This window comes from Vigna unguiculata, chromosome 4, assembly GCF_004118075.2.
Source record: "Vigna unguiculata cultivar IT97K-499-35 chromosome 4, ASM411807v1, whole genome shotgun sequence".
NCBI classification, from domain to species: domain Eukaryota; kingdom Viridiplantae; phylum Streptophyta; class Magnoliopsida; order Fabales; family Fabaceae; genus Vigna; species Vigna unguiculata.
Window position 1 is genome coordinate 13285102 of NC_040282.1, and position 19916 is coordinate 13305017.

The 19916-nt window shown below is 31.1% G+C and overlaps 1 protein-coding gene across 1 annotated transcript; it reads right to left on the reverse strand.

Annotated features, from left to right (window-relative positions):
- Positions 1–978: 978 nt before the first annotated feature.
- LOC114181218 (lysine histidine transporter 1-like) lies at positions 979–7068 on the reverse strand. Its single transcript, XM_028067610.1, has 8 exons — positions 6912–7068; positions 3616–3767; positions 2920–3303; positions 2377–2770; positions 1864–1969; positions 1677–1768; positions 1398–1466; positions 979–1306 (listed from the first exon to the last, which is right to left on the reverse strand). The coding sequence occupies exons 1-8, from the start codon at positions 6969–6971 to the stop codon at positions 1208–1210; spliced, it is 1356 nt and encodes a 451-aa protein (XP_027923411.1). The 5' UTR covers positions 6972–7068; the 3' UTR covers positions 979–1207.
- Positions 7069–19916: the final 12848 nt, after the last annotated feature.

Below are 19916 nucleotides of genomic sequence, written 5' to 3' on the forward strand. Positions count from 1 at the left end.
AATGAAAAAACCAGAGGTTAACATATGATATGTTGTTAACGGCGTTAATAATTTTTTTTTCTGAAAACCTAATTGAAGCACTTTTCAAAAGTTGGACGGAATTGACACTTTTTTAAGAGCGAATACCAAATTGACACACCCTTACTAAAATGAGTATCATCCAAATAATTAAACCTATATTTTTTTACCGGTACATATAATTGTACTAATTGGCATTCATTCAAACGTGAAAATTATAAACTATACATTTTTTTTTTCATCAAAATGCAAAGATAAACGAATTCTTTCAATTTCAAAGTTTCTAGTCAGCTTTTGATAAAGAAAAGAAATCTAATATTTATTTATCTCATCAAAACAAATGATAAAAAAACTTGAAATTTCCTAGTTTTCCTTTTCATTCATTCAATGTTTATATTTATTATCGTTATAATATGTGCACCAACTTACTGACGCATTATAACTAATAAATAACCTTTACCACATTTTTATCAACTCAAAATTTTACTTGAGCAAACCAGTATTATTTGGTGAAACAATTTATTTCAGTAGTTCCTAATGTTTTTTAATTGCTACTACATCTACAATTTCAGCTTATAAGTTCCTATTTTTTATAATCTCCATTTTTATTAATTTTTACATTTAGAAACCCTTAATACTCATTCACACTTCCTACCAAAGATCATTTTTCAAAATATAGTAGTGAATCATTTATACTATCTCATTTCATTTATTCACTTATTTTATATTACAATGAAACTTCCACATAATTAAGGGCTATTGGGATTTTTCTTCTTCAACTTCACAATTTCTTCTTTAATTATGTAATTTGCAACTATCCAAAATATATTTAAGATTACTGATTTAGAATTATCATATGAGATGCTAAAATATGTAATTCATAATTATATTTTAGGTTACATAATTTAAAATAACCATATTTTGAATTACACCATCCATAACTAAATAATTGAGAGCAAAGACAAAAATGGTATGCATTGCTATAATGAAGATTACAAAGGAAAAAACATTTAGAAATTTTACTTTCATTGATTAATTCCACGGAGAAAATTTCCTCTTCCACCACCAACACACAATACTATCTATACAAGCAACTTTCTGCAATGGTCAAATAAACAGTGACCTAAGATAATAATACCTTACTTCACTTATTAGTATGATACACTTATACCTTTCCATGATCAAGTGTTCAAGAGTAAAATTTGTAGGTCTTGGCTTTAATTATGATTGTCCTCAATCCTCCAATTGGTGATAAAATCATTAAGCAGAGGCCAAGAAAAATGCAGATCTGTAACAATAGGAGCAAGATTAATCTTTGCTTAAAATGATTTTTTTTTTTAAAAGGAGAATATATGAAACAAAAGTTTTTTCAAATATACCCAGTTAGTGAACCAAGACAAGCTGAATCTCTTTGGTTTGTGGATTACAAGCCACATGATACATGGGAGCTACAATAAGAAAACCAAACAGTTAAACACAATAATAGTAATCTCACAAAAAAATAGGTACATATTTGTTAAAGATAAAACTAATTTATAAATAAAGTAAAACTTCAATTTTGTAGAAACTAATAAGAAAAATAATATTTATAAGTTCACTTATAAAGAAATTTATTCTCAAAGAGAATTAATGAATTGAGATGCATATTCATGGCTTACAAAGTATGTTGTTGGAGCAAAAGCAAACCCTCCAAAAAATCCTAGGAGACCATCGAAAAATGGAAAGGTAATAGCAATGAACATTGTGAATGCTGAAAAAAAAAAATGAAAAAGAGGATACATTAATATCAATGCACATAACCAAATGAAATCCATAAGTGATATTAAGAACATGTACATTACTTACCCACATATACATTCCTTACAACAAAACGAAGTATTGTGCTTGGTTCAAAATTCAACTTCTTCACCATCACAGTCTCAATCATGTCAAACACTGGCATTGCATAAATCTACAAAACAGTAACAAAGTTAGCAATTTGGGTAGTTTTAGTTTCTTTAGCATCAACCAGAAAGAGGAAAAATCATTGGAGTTTTTGCTCATGATTACTTTAACTCTTTGTGTAACTTGTAAATTTAAGTTTCGACCAACTTAAATGGATAGGACAAATATGTTGTATTGTAGCAGAAGTCTGTAGTAAAACTCAACTCATATTTGAATTAGAGACATTCAGAAATCCAAGTATGAGTTGAAATGAGAAAGTTCAGTGACATTTTAGAAAAGAAAAACCCAGGGAAGTGGTGCAATAAGCAATAATCTCTTCATAACTCATACATCAAAAGTGGTAAATTTCTTTAGTCTATTCCAGTAAAAATATTTCTGACACAAGTATGAAGCATAAGAGAAATTGAACTTTACCTGATAGCTTCCAATAACATGAATAACAACAAACAAGTTAGCCATTGCAATGAGCCATGCTGGTTTCTCCAAAGAGATGAGGATGTCAGAATCAACCTCATTGCCAAACATCCAGTAGCCAATAAGAGCCACAGGGAAGTAACATACAGCCACAACTATGTAGGCCACAACCACTCCTCTCCACATAGGAACCTTGGATGGTTTCTCAGGTGTGGATGGGATTGTGGCTTGGATTTCCAACACCACATTGTGCCCAGCATAGGCAAAAGCCACAGTGCCAAGAGCATTAAAAAAGTTAAACACTGTCCCTGCAGTACTCTCAGCTTTGTAACCATATTGCACATTTTCTTGAACACCCTTGTCTACACTAGCTGCCCAAGCAATTGTAGAGTAACTGCAGCAAAATGCAGACCAAATCATCATGGTCATTAGTATTTCACTCTTGTTCTCATTCCACCAACAGAACTAAATTGGTTCACAGTTCTCAAATGTAACCAATAAATTTGTGTCCATAATGAAAAGAATATGGTTAATTAGATGTACCTTAAGGACATGACTGCAGCTGCCAAGGATACACCAGTAATGGAGTTGAAATCAGGGAGATGGGACAGGACAAAGTGAACAGAGGCAAAGATCATAATAAAAAAGGTTAATTTGATCTTTTTGCAGTCTGAACAAACAGTATCATGAAACTTCTGCAATGATGTTCCTCCAGTAACCATGTACACAATGTTTACCCCAATTTCAACCACAAGCTGTTGAGGCACCACGATGTAGAGGCCAAGCTTCTCGCCGAATGCATACTGACCCAGTTCATGGTACCTGTCAAACCTTTTCCCGGGAACCATTTCATGCATCTCAACCATTTGCCATAATGTGTACAAGGTGATGATCCATGAGAGTATAAGTATTGTCACACCAGGACCCCTGTGTAATTAGTGACAACATTGTGATTCTCAAATCAAACACAATTTACAAAATTGGTGATTTGTTCTGCACTCTGTGCAGAAGCTCACTTTTATCACGAGTTAAATTTCAGTCACAAAATATATAACAATTCACCCATTTGAACACTTGAGTTTATAACAAATCACACATAATGTTCAATCATCAACCCTCTAAAAATTGTATAATAAGCAAAGAGTAGAGTATATATGGGTTAAAACAGTATAAAAACAACATTACTTTACTTTAAGGAAAAAAGTTGAAGGTGTAATGCAATTAGGGTTTGAAACATACCATCCAAGCTCAGACATGGCATAAGGAAGACCCAGAACACCAGCTCCAACCATGGCAGTGACATTGTGGAAAGCTGAATACCACCATTTTCCATTCCTTTTAGAAGTAATTGGAAGCCAATCATCAATTTTCCTCTCCCTCTCTGATTTTTCCTATTTTATCAACAAACAACAAATTAAATCACCTTCTATTTTCAACCTTCATATACTGTAATGGCATAAATTCACAAAAAAAAAAAAAGAAAAGGTCTATATGCTAAAAATAAATAAATGCAAGAAAGTGTGAAGAAAAAAATAAATGTAATGGGGACTGTGGTGTATTCAACATAAAGCATGTTCAACTTTTTGCTGCCTTTTATAAATGCATTATTCTGTAAGGAATAATAATTTTACACCTTTCAACCTATCCAAAGAAAAAAATTATCCAAGAATTTCACATTTTAGACTTAGAGGTTAGGCGGCTATGATATGTAGATTATTATTTACTCAATCATATATTTATGCATATTTTAGATATTTTTAAATAAAATTACTTAAAAATTATTTTTTGATATATAAATTTAAACAAAAATTATTCCTAGAATATAATTTAAATAAATTTTTTTATAATATTAGTACAAATAATTTTTTTTTATAAAAATAAATTCAACTATTACTTTAAATAAAACTAATCTTTTTATAAATGGTTTTAATTTCAAAAGTCTTAATAAAAAGCATTAACTATAAACAAATTTTCAACTGTTAGGTTTTCCATTATTAATAATTTTGTCTTGTTCACTTAATTTAAAAAAAAATGAATAAAGATTATTAAAGGCCGGTAACATATATAAAATTGTTTTCATTCGTACTGATCTATTAATAAAAGTAATTAAATTTTATATTAAAAATACTTGTTTAATATTTATTTAGAATTTTACTCACCAATATTTGCAAGTATAGTTTTTGTTGTCGTCCTATCATCGAAGAATTGTGGTTTGTGTACTATGGAAACTTGTGTGACATGTATAAGTAAGAATTAGTAAAATGAATCTTTTTCTATTTTTTTCTCAATCTTTCTTTTCAATTATTTTTAAAAATATTCATGTTCAAACTATTCCATTTTTAAATTAATTAAATATTGATCAAAACATCATGATCTGTGTGTTCAAAAGCAACTCTTATATTATAAGTTACAACAAAAAACTAAATGACAACATAGTAGTTTTACGTGTTTTAACAAATACACTCTAATTTTAAACAAAAACAAATATACTATTAAATTATAAATTAAAATATACAAGTTAGAGAATGCTTTTCCTCACACTAAAACATTCTTCATATCTTTATTCTCTTAAATGTGTATTTCACACGCTAATTTCACAACTAGTTACAACAATTTTTTTTTTCTCAAATACCTCTTATCACTCTGCTAATTTCTATACAGAAATTAAAGTTTAATAATCTTTGAAAAATTGTTAATAATGAAAAAGATTACCGCATATCAAAATTAAACATGTAGTTTATTTAAAACAATTTATAAATTAAAAAAATTCGTTTATTATATAATTTAGATATATTTATTAATAAATATATTTATACATATCCTCTTCAATAAAATGACTCTAAAATGTAATCATTGGTCTTTTGAAACTATAAAGTCAATGTTTTGTGTTTAACTTTGTAGATAATAAAATGGGTATCATTTAAACCATACTCAAATAAGCAATCTAATCACTCCATATCTTAATATATAATTCTATTTTTGGTTTGGTTTTGGGTATGCCAATTATGACTTTTGAGGTTTGAGCACACGTATGACTTTGACTTATTTAAGGATTTTTTTTTAATGTCGTTTTTTTTATAAAGTCATCATTGCAACAAAAAGTAATAATAGTTTTGTGTGGGAATAGAGTGATAAAGTGGTTTTTAGCACTTAAATCTTTGTCCATAAAAACAAGGTTTAGTTTACATAGTGTTTTAATCCAACATTATGACGTTTTTACAATCAAGTCACCAAATTTGTAGTAGGGTTTGTTTTGATATTTTATCATTTTATTGTAATTTTGTTCCTATTGAAAGATGTTTAAGGAGGGAAGGGTAAAAAATTTCTACATAAACTACAACTCTAAGATTATAAAGTAATAATCAGAAAGTTATTATAATTTCTTTACATTATCTTATTGACAACAAAATATGAGAAATACAATAAATTTTAAAAGACCGAAAACCTGTTTATTAAACAAAAAATTAAACTAAAAGATCATCAAACACAAACGGCATGACTCAGCTGGTGAAAAAAATAGTTAAATTAGTTATACTTTTTTTTTTTTAATCCTCAGTGTCAGGTGATAAGAGGGTTTTGATGTTTTTTATATATAAAATAATTTTTGGCGTTGTTAAGATATTCAGTTATTATAATTCAAACAAAGTAGGTCAAAAAGGAAAAAAACAAAAACAAAATCAGGGGACTTTTTCAACTGCGTGTTTGGAAAACAACTTCATCTAGCATCATGAAGTTTCCTTAGTTCACACGATAGAGATTAACTGCACTCAGATACTAATTTTCTCTTACATAATTTATAAATCATTCCCATAATCTATAAACTTAAAATGTTCACTATGATCATCTAAACAAAACAGCTTGCACCCAGGGAGCAAACCACTTTTTTGCTGAGCATTAATTTATTTTTTTTGTTTTATATTTGTATATGTATTCGATGCAGCGTTGTTAGTCTCTGTGTAAATTAACAACGTTGCTTCAATCGTGATATTTTTTATATGAATTGAGACACATCAAATATGTTATATATATATATATATATATATATATATATATATATATATATTTCATCATCCATTATGCTACTATATCAGAGAAAAAAAGTTACTAAATCTGGTTTTACACGCTACTGTGTTAATATAGTAGAATTTGGTGTAAATCAGCTTCATTAAACTAATTAAATAAAGAGAAATTTATATATATTATAAAATGATGTTAATTTTAGATAATGCAAAATTTTAAAAAACAGTCGTATGCTTAGGAAACAAAATAAGCAAAATGGTTTCCGGTGTTGATGGAACCTCTAAAGAAGTGTGGGCATTTCCAAGGCATGGAAAGAAGTAAGATTTTTGTCTAACAAACTTAATTTGAAAACATTAATGGAAGCATACACAGAAGAGGTTAAAGGGAAGATGAAAATTGGAAAAGCAATTGCAGAGAGGAAACATGGTGAAGAAGAAAGATAGAATTGGTAGTGTTTGATTTAGAAAGTGTGATGAGAGAGAGAGAGAGAGAGAGAGAGAGAGAGAGAAACTGACAGTATTTTTGTGAGGAGCAGAGGTGTGACCATTTGTTGCTTCGATTTCCACACTTGCCATGGCTGCAGAATGAGATGCCCACAAGTTTTTCAGAACACAGGACAGAGAACAGAACAAACTGTGTTCAAAGTTACTTTGTTACAGAAAAAACAAAGAGTGCCTCTCAGTTTTCAAATACGGGAATGTGTGGGTATTTATAGACGACAACATCATACAAAAACAAAACAACTCAAAACACAAATTAATAAATATATTATTTTAATATCTTCTAACAATGAGTTAACTAAATTGTATGAAAATATAAATTTTGCTAAGATAATTAGTTTTCTCATTTTAAAACTTACACGTGTGGTCTCTTATTTATTCCAGAAATAAATGTTAATTTTTGTATAAGTCTAAACTTTTTCTACCCAATTTTATTTATTTTATTCTTGTAATTTAATTAATCAAATAACTTTTTCTTATAATAAATATGTTATGTGAGAGTGAGGCCCATTTTTATATTTGGTAAGGATATTTTTAAGTTAAATATAGACTGAAATTCCTACTCGTGTTTAAAATATGTTAAAATTTTAACTATTTAGTTTTGTTTATAAAATCCTATTCTTTTTCCTGATTTCTTTTCTAGAACTATCTCTAGCTTCACTTCAAAATTATGAAATTATTTTTCATATTTTTATAATTGGAAGTCTTAATTTAGAAGATATTAGTAATTGGAATAATTTGAACCGATTAGATTATATTTTAGTAAGTTTTTGTTATTTAATTTTCTCTTTTCTTCTATTTTTTTAAACAAGGGTTTTTCTTCTATTTTTATAATTTTCTATATTAGTAATTGGAATAATTTGAACCGATTAGATTATATTTTAGTAAGTTTTTGTTATTTAATTTTCTCTTTTCTTCTATTTTTATTTTTATTTTCTTAAAACAAGGTTTTTCTTCTATTTTTATAGTTTGTACGTATAGATTTTAGCATGTATGTGATGTAAGCCCCCTTCTTAGATAGGCCTAAGGGCAGCCCGCTAAGTTCTCCAGAATCTCCCTTTCTAGCTTCTCACTCTCATTTTGCTCATTTTTCAGAAACTGTTCCTTTTCTCCCTCCCCTCGAGCAACAAAAAACTTTGTTAGGGCTTGAACAAGTTTCCCCTTTTAGCTAGTCAATCGCTTCTTCTACCATATAAGTTGATCCCCTCTCTTTGTTTCTTTTCGTTTTCAGCTCGTAAGGCTTTGGTTCTACATTAATCTCCATCAAAGTCTTAGTTTTTTTTACGTGCTCATATGTCTGTTTTCAATTCCTTAAGTTGTTTTTGTCTTGGTTCTCCTCCACCAAGAGTCCCTTAAAGATTAGCTCCACTCAAGGTAAGGGAAGCTAGGGTTTGCATTTTTTTTTTCAATATTCTGCTTGTTTTGGTTTTGTTTCATGTTTATGATGCTTGTATGTTGTTGTGGTTGCGTGGAAAAATGTTAAACGTCGTTTGGTTTTGAATGCATGGTTGTTGCATTCGTGAACAATGGAGAAACTTGGTGTTTTCGCCCAAGTGAGCAAGTCTCGTCCAAGCGAAAGTATCAGAAACTCTCCTTAGTTCCTGCTCGAACTGTCGCTCAAGCGACGAGCCTTCGTTTTGAGCGATGAGTAATCTCGCTTAGGCGAGGAGGTCTCGCCTAAGCGAGAAATATCAAGACCTCTCTCACCTAAGCAAGGGCTTCCAGCCTGAGCAAGACTGGTGCAACGTCATGCTCTAATTTTATTTTCTTATCTGATTTGGTTGTTTGCCTACATGATAGAGTGTTTTACCGTAAAAGCATGACGTATGATGTCATGTATGTTGTATGAGATTAAATGAGAATGAGATTTTGCAAAACTATAAACCAGATAATCGAGTCAAAAGGTCTTGCATTTGTTTGTTATCACAAGGTTTAGGTGCCTACTGCCTTGTTTGTTTACATCCTGATTTAATATTTACTTGCTTAATAACATGATGAAAAATATTTTACTCTAGCTTACCCTTTCTGTTTGGTGTCTGTTTCTCTGTTTGGTTTTTCCTTTTTGCAATTATCACCAAATTAATTGGTGTGAGTAGATGTGGAAACCCCTAGTGGTCATCAGGATAATGGAATGTTGCGGTTTAGATCGTTGTGAGTTGGTGTTGGCTCATTATTGAGCTCCTTTTGAAGATCAATTATTGTTTTGTAATTTTGTGCTCTATGAGCAATCCTTCTGGAAACTGTTAACTTTTAAGTTTTGTTTTTGGCATTGTTTTGTGCCTTAACCTTTCTTCCAATATATTATGGATAATTGTAATAGTTGGTACCTATATACTACATGTTGTGTGCTCTTTTATATGATATTTATGTGATGTTTGATTTAGTAGATTTATTCTACATTAAATGGGATGTCACATGTGACATATTAGTTTAATAGATTAGTTTTTGTTTGTCTATACAATGATATTCTTTATTTGTAAATCAAGATATATGTTTTAAATTGACAAAATCGTATTGATTGTTGTAACTTGTTAAAATCATTAAAATTGGTAGAAATAGTTTTTTTTATTATGTTTTGGAAAGTCTGAGTTGTTGAACAATTTTCCAAGCATGTATTTTTACTAAAGCAAAATGTGTATTTTCTTTATTTTATCACTCAAGTGACATATTTTGTGATGAGTATATATATATATATATATATATATATATATATATATATATATATATATATATATATATTGTGATATTTATATATGCTGTGTTTTTGAAAAATGTGATTAATATAAATGATATGTGTTCCTTTTGTGACTTTTTTATGAGAATTTTTTTCTTATATGAATGTTATGGTAAGGATACCTACCAAGGTATCATAGCCATTAAGGGTTAGGTATTAAGCATGAGATTTATTAAAGACATTATTTTAGTTTTACTAATAGTGTAATCACATGGATTAAAACTACCAAGGAAGTGAGAAGCAAAAGGAAGTCTTATTCCAAGCCATAGGAGTTGAGGTCATTCTAATATACTCTAGAACAATATTAATATTAATCTTTTAGAAACATTGTGTAAGTGAAAAATATTTGTGGATGTGGTTGTAGATTGAATGGGTTATGTGTGTGTGTTTTGTAAATGATGGATCACAGTCGCCCAGCCCATTAGGTCTGTCTGGATTATTTGGCTCATTGGGTTTGTCCGTGTCGTCGGGTCTGTCAGGCCTGTCTGGATCGTCGAACCTGCCTCACCCTTCAAGGTAGTCAAGATTGTCTGACAATTCGGGTTGTTTGACCCGCTAGGCCCGTCTGAGTTGTCTAGCTCGCTAGGCCCGTCCAGGTTGTCTAGCCCACTTCGCCCGTCTGGGTTGTCCGGCTCTTCAAGTTCGTCGGACTTGTCCAGGTTGTTGGGTTATTGGGCTCGCTCGGCCAATCCGGATCGTTGGACACATCTAGGTTGTTAGGCCCGTCTGGTTCGCCTGGATTGTTCAATTCATCGAGTCGTCGAGCTCGTCTAGATCTTCAAATCAGTCCGATTCATCAAGATCGTCCATCCTGTACGGGTTGTCGCGTCCGCCCAACCCGTTAAGGTTGTGCCGGCGATCAAGACGACCTAGGTCAACGTCCAAAATCTTATATATCATTGTATCATAATAATCTCATTTCACTCGAGATACATCCAAATCACATCTTAAAACAAACAACAAAAGAAAAAAAAAATCAATTCAAATCATCTAATATGAAAATAATTAAATTAAAACATAAAAACAATAGGAAAGGAGTGATGTTTAACCAAAACTTTCTCAATTAGTGTCATCCTTTTACAGAATAATGAAACTATGTCCCTTTCTCGCTTGAGTGTGAGTATGTCACCTGAGACATATCATATCGTTTAAGCAACAAGACTACCACTAGAACTACATGTTCTTAATAGAGAGATAATGAACATTAACTCTTGGTCGTGCAAGCATTTAATTTGAAAAGAAAGTTTTATGTAATCAATTATAATTTCAACTTAATCAATTATATTATAATACATAATCAATTATATCATTATTTTTTAATATTATTTTCGTTTTTATTTATCACAAAAAATAATATAACATCATTAAAATAAAATAAAAAATAAATATTTTTTCAATCAAATCAACTATATCTTTCCACTCAAATTTATCCACTTTATTTTAATCGACACAATCTTATTAGATTTTCTATTCTTGTTTCCTTTTTTCTTCTTTTCCTCTCCACCTCATTCTAAACTTACTAAAAAACATAACTGACTAGAAATGACTAGAAATAAGCTAAGTTTAGTCTCCTCCTACCAGCTTAAACTTCATTAAAAAAAATAAAAATAAAAATACTTCACAAAGCAGTCAAGAAAGAAAAAGTCTAAAAATAATTTTATAAATAAATAACGAATCAATTAAAATGATAATTTATACCCTTAAAATACAACTATAATTTTAGTATGCATTATTCAAAATTATATTCTAAAATTGGTAAGATAAAAACTGAACGAGATCTGAATGTCTGTGCAAAGTGTATAAAAAAGTTTTTAGAGAGTGACGTTAACACTTCTGGAAACAAATCTACAAAAAACACATTTAATATAATAATAAGAAAAGAATATTAAATGTATTATAAATAAAGTGAGTCATATCTTGACAGAGAAGCTAAACCTAAAAATATATTTGGTGACAGTGAAGAGAAAATCTTCTTCTTGCATGTCATTACATTTATCATTTTTGTTTTCTTATGCTCCTTTCTCTCTCCAACAAACTATGGACACATTTTCAAGAGAAAATTGAAGGGATAAAAAAATATTGTAGAAAGTAATGGAAAAAATATTGCAAGTATATCACTGAGTTGGTGGTTTATGTGGGCACGTAAATTGTACCCATAGATATATAGTGTTTTTTTTTTGTTATTTAAATTTAGGTTATATATTATTATTAATTATGATGATATCATAATCAGAAAACAATCATATATCATTAATATGAAATAATTTATTAAAATAAACAAAAAAAAATGAGAGACCAGATTAAACTTATTTTAAAACTTATAAAAGAAACTCGCTAGAGAAAATTAAATAAAACGAAATAAAGGAAGTTCTTAACGGATTAATTAATGTTTATTCCTCTACTATATGTGTATTTTGAAGTGAGTTCTTGGACGAAAATTCAGTGAAATGAGTTCCCATTTCACATGTTAGTATATTGCAATTCAATCTTTACACGTATACTCCACTGAATTGAAATTCTGAAATAGTATAATATATTTGCAACTCAATCTTTACACGTAATATTTAATAAATATATTGATTTAGTTTACATGAACCTTCCTATTCTTAAACACACTATTTTTACATGTGATTATGTTTTATAATCTTAAAAGTGACTTGAAAATATAAAACTCACAAATATCATGTAATAACTTGTGCAACAAAGATATAACAAAATATATATATATATATATATATATATATATATATATATATATATATATATATATAATTGTATTAGTTGTGAACTAACTGAGTTAGATCATATTTTGGATTCGTAGTAATAAAAAAAAGGTTTTGTAAAGAATAATGTCTTAATTTTAACGTGTGTTCACGCAAAGAGAATGAAAGTCAGAAGAGGAGAGACGTGACGTACGTGAAATTTGTACGATATAATAATCCATTGGAAAGTTACATAGAAATTTAAAAGGGGCAAACGTTGACTTTGAAGTCTAATTTTGCGATAGCTACTTTCTTCCTTTTGACCCAATTTTTGCAGAATAATACTCACATCACAGATTTTGTAGCTAAATGCTAATAAAATAAAAATTGAGTGATAAAGCATGAACATTGTCATTTACAAGGTGTTTTACTAAATCTATTTGGAGTCGAGTAACAACTCTTTTAAACATTTAAAAGAATAAAAGTCTGTTTTTTATTTTTGCAGCAAATCCTTTTAATAAAATTCAACAAATTTTTCCTACTAATAACATTCTCATTCAGAAGAAACTCAAGAAAGTTGGATGATTTGAGTATTTGAGTATTTAGTATAGCCATATAAAGTAAAGCACAGCTCTGAATCACTAAGATTAAGCATCTATCTAAATAAGAAAAAGTGGTTTTTTAATACTTATATGTGTTCAGACTAATGTTCTGTGCTAATTTGAAAACTTCTTTTGCATCTACTTTTGTATTTCTAGAAACAAAATTATTTCTATGATTCTAAATGTCCCGTATAATAGTCACTCATATCCATTACCACACCTTACATTTATTGTTATACTCAAGAAGTTTAAACCGACTAAAACACTACCAGAAATATCGTATTTAACGACGGATATATACCGACAGATATATATTCCTCAATAAGTGACCTTTACTAATGGGCTTACTGACGGGCTTACTGACGGGCTTACTGATGGATATCCATGGTTGTCATTACCGACAGATTAATCCGTCGGTAATGTCTTGTTAGAATATGTCGTTTTCATTTAATTCCTAATACCACACGTTACTTAAGCATTAATTATTTATTATTTACTGCTTAAGTTTTGAAGACTCTTCATATGGCCTATTTACTGGTTCAGTTTTGAAGACTCTTCATATGGCCTATTTACTGGTTCAGTTTTGAAGACTCTTCATATGGCCTATTTACTAGTGCAGTTTCTGAAGACTCTTCATATGGCTTATTAACTGGTTCAACTTTGAAGCCTATAATTAACATCTCCATGACTTGAAAAAATATAGAAAAACATTTACAGAGACACACTTTGTAATAGACACCTGAGTGTTTTTTGGTGAGGATTCTTGTTCCCATTTAAGAGCTTTGTACTCTTCTTTTCATAGTGGAACTTTGTTCATTATCGTCCCGTGGTTTTTCCTCTTATATTCAAAAGAGGTTTTCCACGTAAATCCTTGTGTGTTTTTTCTCTTGCTCTTTTATTTGCTTCTCTTTAATTTCCAATTGTCACGATCCTGCGCTTCCGCATGCTACGATACCATAACAAGTGGTATCAGAGCTTTTAGTTGGAAATTCCAAAATGTCTGCAAAATTTGACATTGACAAGTTTGATGGCAAGATTATTTTTTCTATTTGGCAAGTCCAAATGAGGGTCGTTCTAACCCAGAGTGGATTAAAGAAGGCTTTAGATGGAATACAAAATAAGCTAGCTTCCATGATTGATGAGCAGTGTGAGGAGTTGGATGAAAAGGCGCTATCATCAATCCAACTCTCTTTATCAAAGGAGGTTCTCCGTGAAGTAGCAAATGAAACAACCACTGCTGAATTATGGCTAAAGTTAGAGTCTTTATACATGACCAAGAGCCTTGCAAACAAGCTTCGTCTCAAAGAACGCTTGTATACCATTCGAATGGTTGAAGGTACCCCTATTCAATCTCATCTTAATGAGTTTAATTCTATCCTCTTGGATCTAGAAAATATTGATATTAAAATTGATGATGAAGATAAAGATGTTTTGTTGGTTGTCTCTCTACCTTCTACCTATAAACACTTCAAAGAAATTATGTTGTATGGAAATAATGATATCTTATCCTTTGAAGATGTTAAATCTAATTTATTGTCCAAAGAAAAATTTGATCTTGAAGTTCATTCTGTGGACAAGGGTGAAGGTTTAAGTGTCAGAGGTAGAACTCAAGAAAGAAGGAGTACAAGTGCCAAAAAGTTCAGATCCAAGTCTAGGGGAAGCAAATCCAACAAATTTTGTCGCTATTGTAAGAAACCTGGTCACGAGATTTTTGATTGTTTTATCTTGAAGAAAAAACAAGAAAAACAAGAAAAAGGAAAAGCCACACAATCCCCTGAAGCTGCCAATATTGAAACTGACTCTGACGGTGACATTACTTTATTTGTTGTCTCTTCTAATAAGAGGAGTAAAACAGAATGGATCCTTGACTCTGGATGTACTTTTCATATGTGTCCCTATAAGGACTTATTCACTACTTTTAAATCTGTTGATTGTGGTTTTGTCTTGATGGGTAATGATGCCCAATGCAAGATTGCAAGAATAGGTACAATTCAGATCAAGACTGATGATGGTGTCGTTAGGACTTTGTTTGATGTGTGCTATATACCCGAATTAAAGCGAAACTTAATTTCACTTGGCACTCTTGAATCTCTCGGGTGCAAGTACTCAGTTGAAGGTGGAGTTCTAAAGGTATCAAAAGGTTCTCTTGTTCTCTTGAAAACTAACCGAATTGGAAGCTTATATGTCCTGCAAGGGACTGTTGAGACAGGTTCAATAGCTGTATCATCTTCTATGGCTGAAAATGATGCCACTAAATTATGGCACATGCGCCTAGGCCATATGAGTGAAAAAGGCCTGCATCTTCTAAGCAAGCAAGGATATCTTGGTAAGCATGTCATTGGGAAGTTGGATTTTGCAAACACTGTGCTTTTGGGAAACAAAAAAAGGTTAGTTTCTCTACAACAACTCACAGTACAAAAGGTATTCTTGATTATATTCACTCTGATCTTTGGGGGTCTTCTAAAGTTCCTTCCTATGGAGGACGTCGTTATATGATGACTGTCATTGATGACTTTTCTCGTAAGGTCTGGGTCTATTTTTTATGACATAAAAATGAGACTTTCCCCACATTCAAGAGGTGGAAAACTCTTGTTGAAACCCAGACATGGAAGAAAGTAAAGAAGCTCAGAACAGATAATGGATTAGAGTTTTGTAGTGGTGACTTTAATGAGTTCTGCACAAATCATGGTATTGCTAGACACAAAACCATTCCAAGGAATCCCCAACAAAATGGTGTTGCAGAACGAATGAACAAGACTCTACTTGAGAGAGCTCGTTGTATGCTCTCAAATGTTGGGCTGTGGGATCGACATGATCTTTGGACTGAGGCAGTATCTACTGCATGCTACTTGGTCAACCGTTCTCCACATTCGGCACTTGACTTCAAAGTTCTAGAAGAGATTTGCTCAGGTAATCCTGTTGATTATTCTAATTTAAGAATTTTTGGATGTCCTGCATATGCACATATTAATAATGGCAAATTAGCTCCAAGAGCTATTGAGTGCATATTTCTAGGTTATGCATTTGAATCTAAGGGGTATCGTTTATGGTGCTCTGAATCAAAGTCTCAAAAGCTAATTTTTAGCAGAGATGTAATTTTTAATGAGGATGCATTATTATCTTCTGGAAAACAGTCTTTTGTGTCTTCTTCTACCAATACAGGTACTACATAGGGTACTAATGAGAAGGTGGAGTTTGAATTCAAATCTGAAGTTCCTGGTATTGATGTCCCATCTTCCTCTACAAATGATTCCAATATTGCTAATCATCATGATGATGGTGAATGTGATGATAGAACCACTTCTCCTATTCAACAACAAGGAGATGATTATTATATTGCTCGGGACAAAGCTAGAAGACAAATCAGAAAGCCAGCCAGATACACTAATGATTATTTAACTACCTATGCATTATCAATTGCACAAGAGGTAAATGATGGTGTTGAGCCTATCAGCTACACTGAAGTTGTTTCTTGTGTTGAGTCTTCTCAGTGGCTAGATGTTATGAATGAAGAAATTCAGAGTCTTTATAAAAACAATACTTGGACTCTGACAGAACTGCCTAAAGACAAACGTCCATTAAAGTGTAAATGGATTTATAAGAAGAAAGATGGCATTCCCGAGGTTGAAAATGCAAGATGCAAAGCACGACTAGTGACTAGTCGTTAAAGGCTTTAATCAAAAGGAAGGTATTGACTTTAATGAGATATTTTCACCTGTTGTTTGTCATACTTCCATTCGTGTTTTGCTTGCTTTTGTTGCTTTGTTTGATTTGGAGTTAGAGCAACTAGATGTAAAGACAACATTTTTACATGGAGAGCTGGAAGAAGAAATTTACATGGAACAACCGGAGGGATTTATTGTTCTTGGAAAGGAGCATTTCGTTTGTCGTTTGAAGAAATCTTTATATGGCCTCAAGCAAGCACCCAGGCAATGGTACAAGAGGTTTGATTCTTTCATGATTGGGCAAGGTTACTACAAGAGTCAATTTGATGACTGTATTTATTTTCAAACATTCCAAGATGGATCTTTCATATACTTGTTGTTACTATATGTTGATGATATGTTAATTGCATCACGTGACAAGTTTTCTATCAGGAAATTAAAAACTCAACTAAGCAATGAGTTTGAAATGAAAGAATTAGGTGCAACAAAGAAAATTCTTGGTATGGAGATTCGCAGGGACCGTCAAGCTGGTAAATTGTTTTTATCTCAACAAAGGTATATTGAGAAAGTACTTGATAGGTTTATCCTCAAATCTTTGCCCAGATACTCAAATCTTTGTCCACTTGCTGCACATTTCAAGTTATCCTCAAATCTTTGCCCAGATACAAAGGAAGATATGGAGTACATGTCACATGTTCCTTATGCTAATGCTATTGGCAGTCTTATGTATGCCATGATATGCACCAGGCCAGACCTTGCATATGCTATTAGCATGGTAAGCCGGTATATGCATAATCCCGGCAAGAAACACTGGAATGCTGTAAAATGAATTTTTCGGTATCTAAAAAGTACTTCTCATGTTGGCTTGGTATTTGACAAAAAATTGGCTACAACTGATAATGTTGTAGGATATGTTGACTCAGATTATGCTGGTGATCTTGATAGAAGAAGATCTCTCTCAGGTTACATCTTTACCCTCTGTAATAGTGATATCAGTTGGAAAGTAACACTTCAATCTATTGTTGCATTATCTACAACCGAAGCAGAGTATATTTCAGCCATAGAGGGAGTGAAGGAGGCTATTTGGCTCCGAGGTTTGGTAAATGAACTTGGTCTAACACAAAAAGTTCTTACTGTGTTTTGTGATAGCCAAAATGCTATTCATTTAACCAAGAATAATTGTTATCACGACAAGACAAAACACATCAATATAAAACATCACTTTATTAGAGATGTTGTTGTTGTTGGAGAAATTATGGTTGAAAAGATTCACACTTCTGAGAATCCAGCACACATGCTTACCAAGCCGCTTCCAGTTACCAAGTTTGAACATTGTTTGGACTTGGTTGGTCTATACAGCATTTGAATGCCCTTTGGGGCTTTATCGGACGATGAACACTTGTAGAATTCGAACCAAGGTGGAGATTGTTAGAATATGTGGTTCTCATTCAATTGCTAATACCACACATTACTTAAGCACTAATTATTAATTATTTACTGCTTAAGTTTTGAAGACTCTTCATATGGCCTATTTACTGGTTCAGTTTTGAAGACTCTTCATATGGCCTATTTACTAGTGCAATTTCTGAAGACTCTTCATATGGCTTATTGACTGTTTCAACTTTGAAGCCTATAAATAACATCTCCATGACTTGAAAAAATATAGAAAAACATTTACAGAGACACACTTTGTAATAGACACCTGAGTGTTTTTTGGTGAGGATTTTTGTTCCCATTTAAGAGCTTTGTACTCTTCTTTTGATAGTGGAACTTTGTTCATTATCGTCCCGTGGCTTTTCCTCTTACATTCAAAAGAGGTTTTCCACGTAAATCCTTGTGTATTTTTTCTCTTGCTCTTTAATTTGATTCTCTTTAATTTCCAATTGTCACGATCTTGCGCTTCTGCATGCTACGATACCATAACATGTATGTATGAAGTTGTCTTCTTAGTTATCGACGGATTAATTTGTCGGTAATGTTCATGTGAAATAGGTCACTTATGCACCGACAATAGTGACATACTTACCAACGGATGATATCCTTCAGTAAAGTTAATGTTCATATGATTAATAGAGCATCTTCTATTTAAGTTTCACAAATTTGTCATATTCATGAGACCACCTTACAAGAAAAATATAGATGACTTACAGTCTCATCGATAGTATCATACCGAACACATGTATTATATTTTCACATGTTAATTTCCTATAAGTCGATTTGACTGTATAATATTGTGTTTCATCATCCCTCCAATGCAACTTATTGAATAACATGAAATATTCAACAAAATATTTTTTTTAAAAAAAAATATATGTCCCTGCTTTCTTTTCTGCTTCATTAACAAAAGAAATAAAAATAGTTTCTTAATATTTTTTTAACATGCAACTCTTTTAAGAGAACAAAAAATGACATACGTTAAAGAGACAAGCATGAAAAAAAAATATTTATGAACAATAATATATAATAGTAGAAAACTATTCATGTTGGAAATATTTTAATATAATTTAAAAAATAAATAGTTAAAATAAAAATTCTACTGTTAGTCAAGTTTTTATGAACTTTTAATTTTATGGATTAATGTTATTTATGACTATCGACTATATTCTTATTACAATTTATTCTTGTGTCTATAAATACCACCTAGTTGCATGGAAAAGAAACAACAAAAACAACAAACACTAGAATTTTTTGAAAAATGTTCTTCTTTTCTTCTTTGTAATATCTCTCTCTTAAAATAATGGTGTTCATAAGGTTCGGAGGTCCTTCGCTACACTCGATCGATCTGACGAGATGACAAATAAACCTGCCCCCGTGGGTATTGCCCGAACTCATCCCCGTCCGGGAAATCCCCGCATTAACTGAGTATGGGTATGGGTATAGGGAATCCCCAAGTTTTTCAATTAGGTATAGGGATGTATATATCTCTACCATAATACCCTTCCCTCCCATATCTCAGTTCTTGTTTAAATTATTAAAATATTCACAATTAATTAAGTAACTATATATATATATATATATATGCATACTTTCTATTTTTTATTTCTTCTAATTATTTGGTTTGTCATGAAACTCATTCGCATATTCAACATATTTTCATAAACCTTTCATTTACTAGGTAATATAAAAAAAATTATTTACTTATTATTAATTTTTGTTTCATTTGAAGAACTATTTTGTTTCATTAAAACATTTTTTATTATTTCTCAACCATTGAGTATGTATGTTGATATTTGAAAAATTTTCTTAGATCTCTAAGGTATTTTTCATCTTATCATACCCTTAATTATGCATTTGTTTCTCTATGTACAATTTCTTTC

Coding starts and splice junctions, on each gene's coding strand:
- LOC114181218 (XM_028067610.1), bottom strand. CDS start 6,971: ATGGCAAGTGTGGAAATCGAAGCAACAAATGGTCACACCTCTGCTCCT. Junction 1,769..1,863: donor TGTAAGGAATGTATATGTGG/GTAAGTAATGTA, acceptor TTTTTTTTTCAG/CATTCACAATGTTCATTGCT. Junction 1,307..1,397: donor TGTCTTGGTTCACTAACTGG/GTATATTTGAAA, acceptor CTATTGTTACAG/ATCTGCATTTTTCTTGGCCT.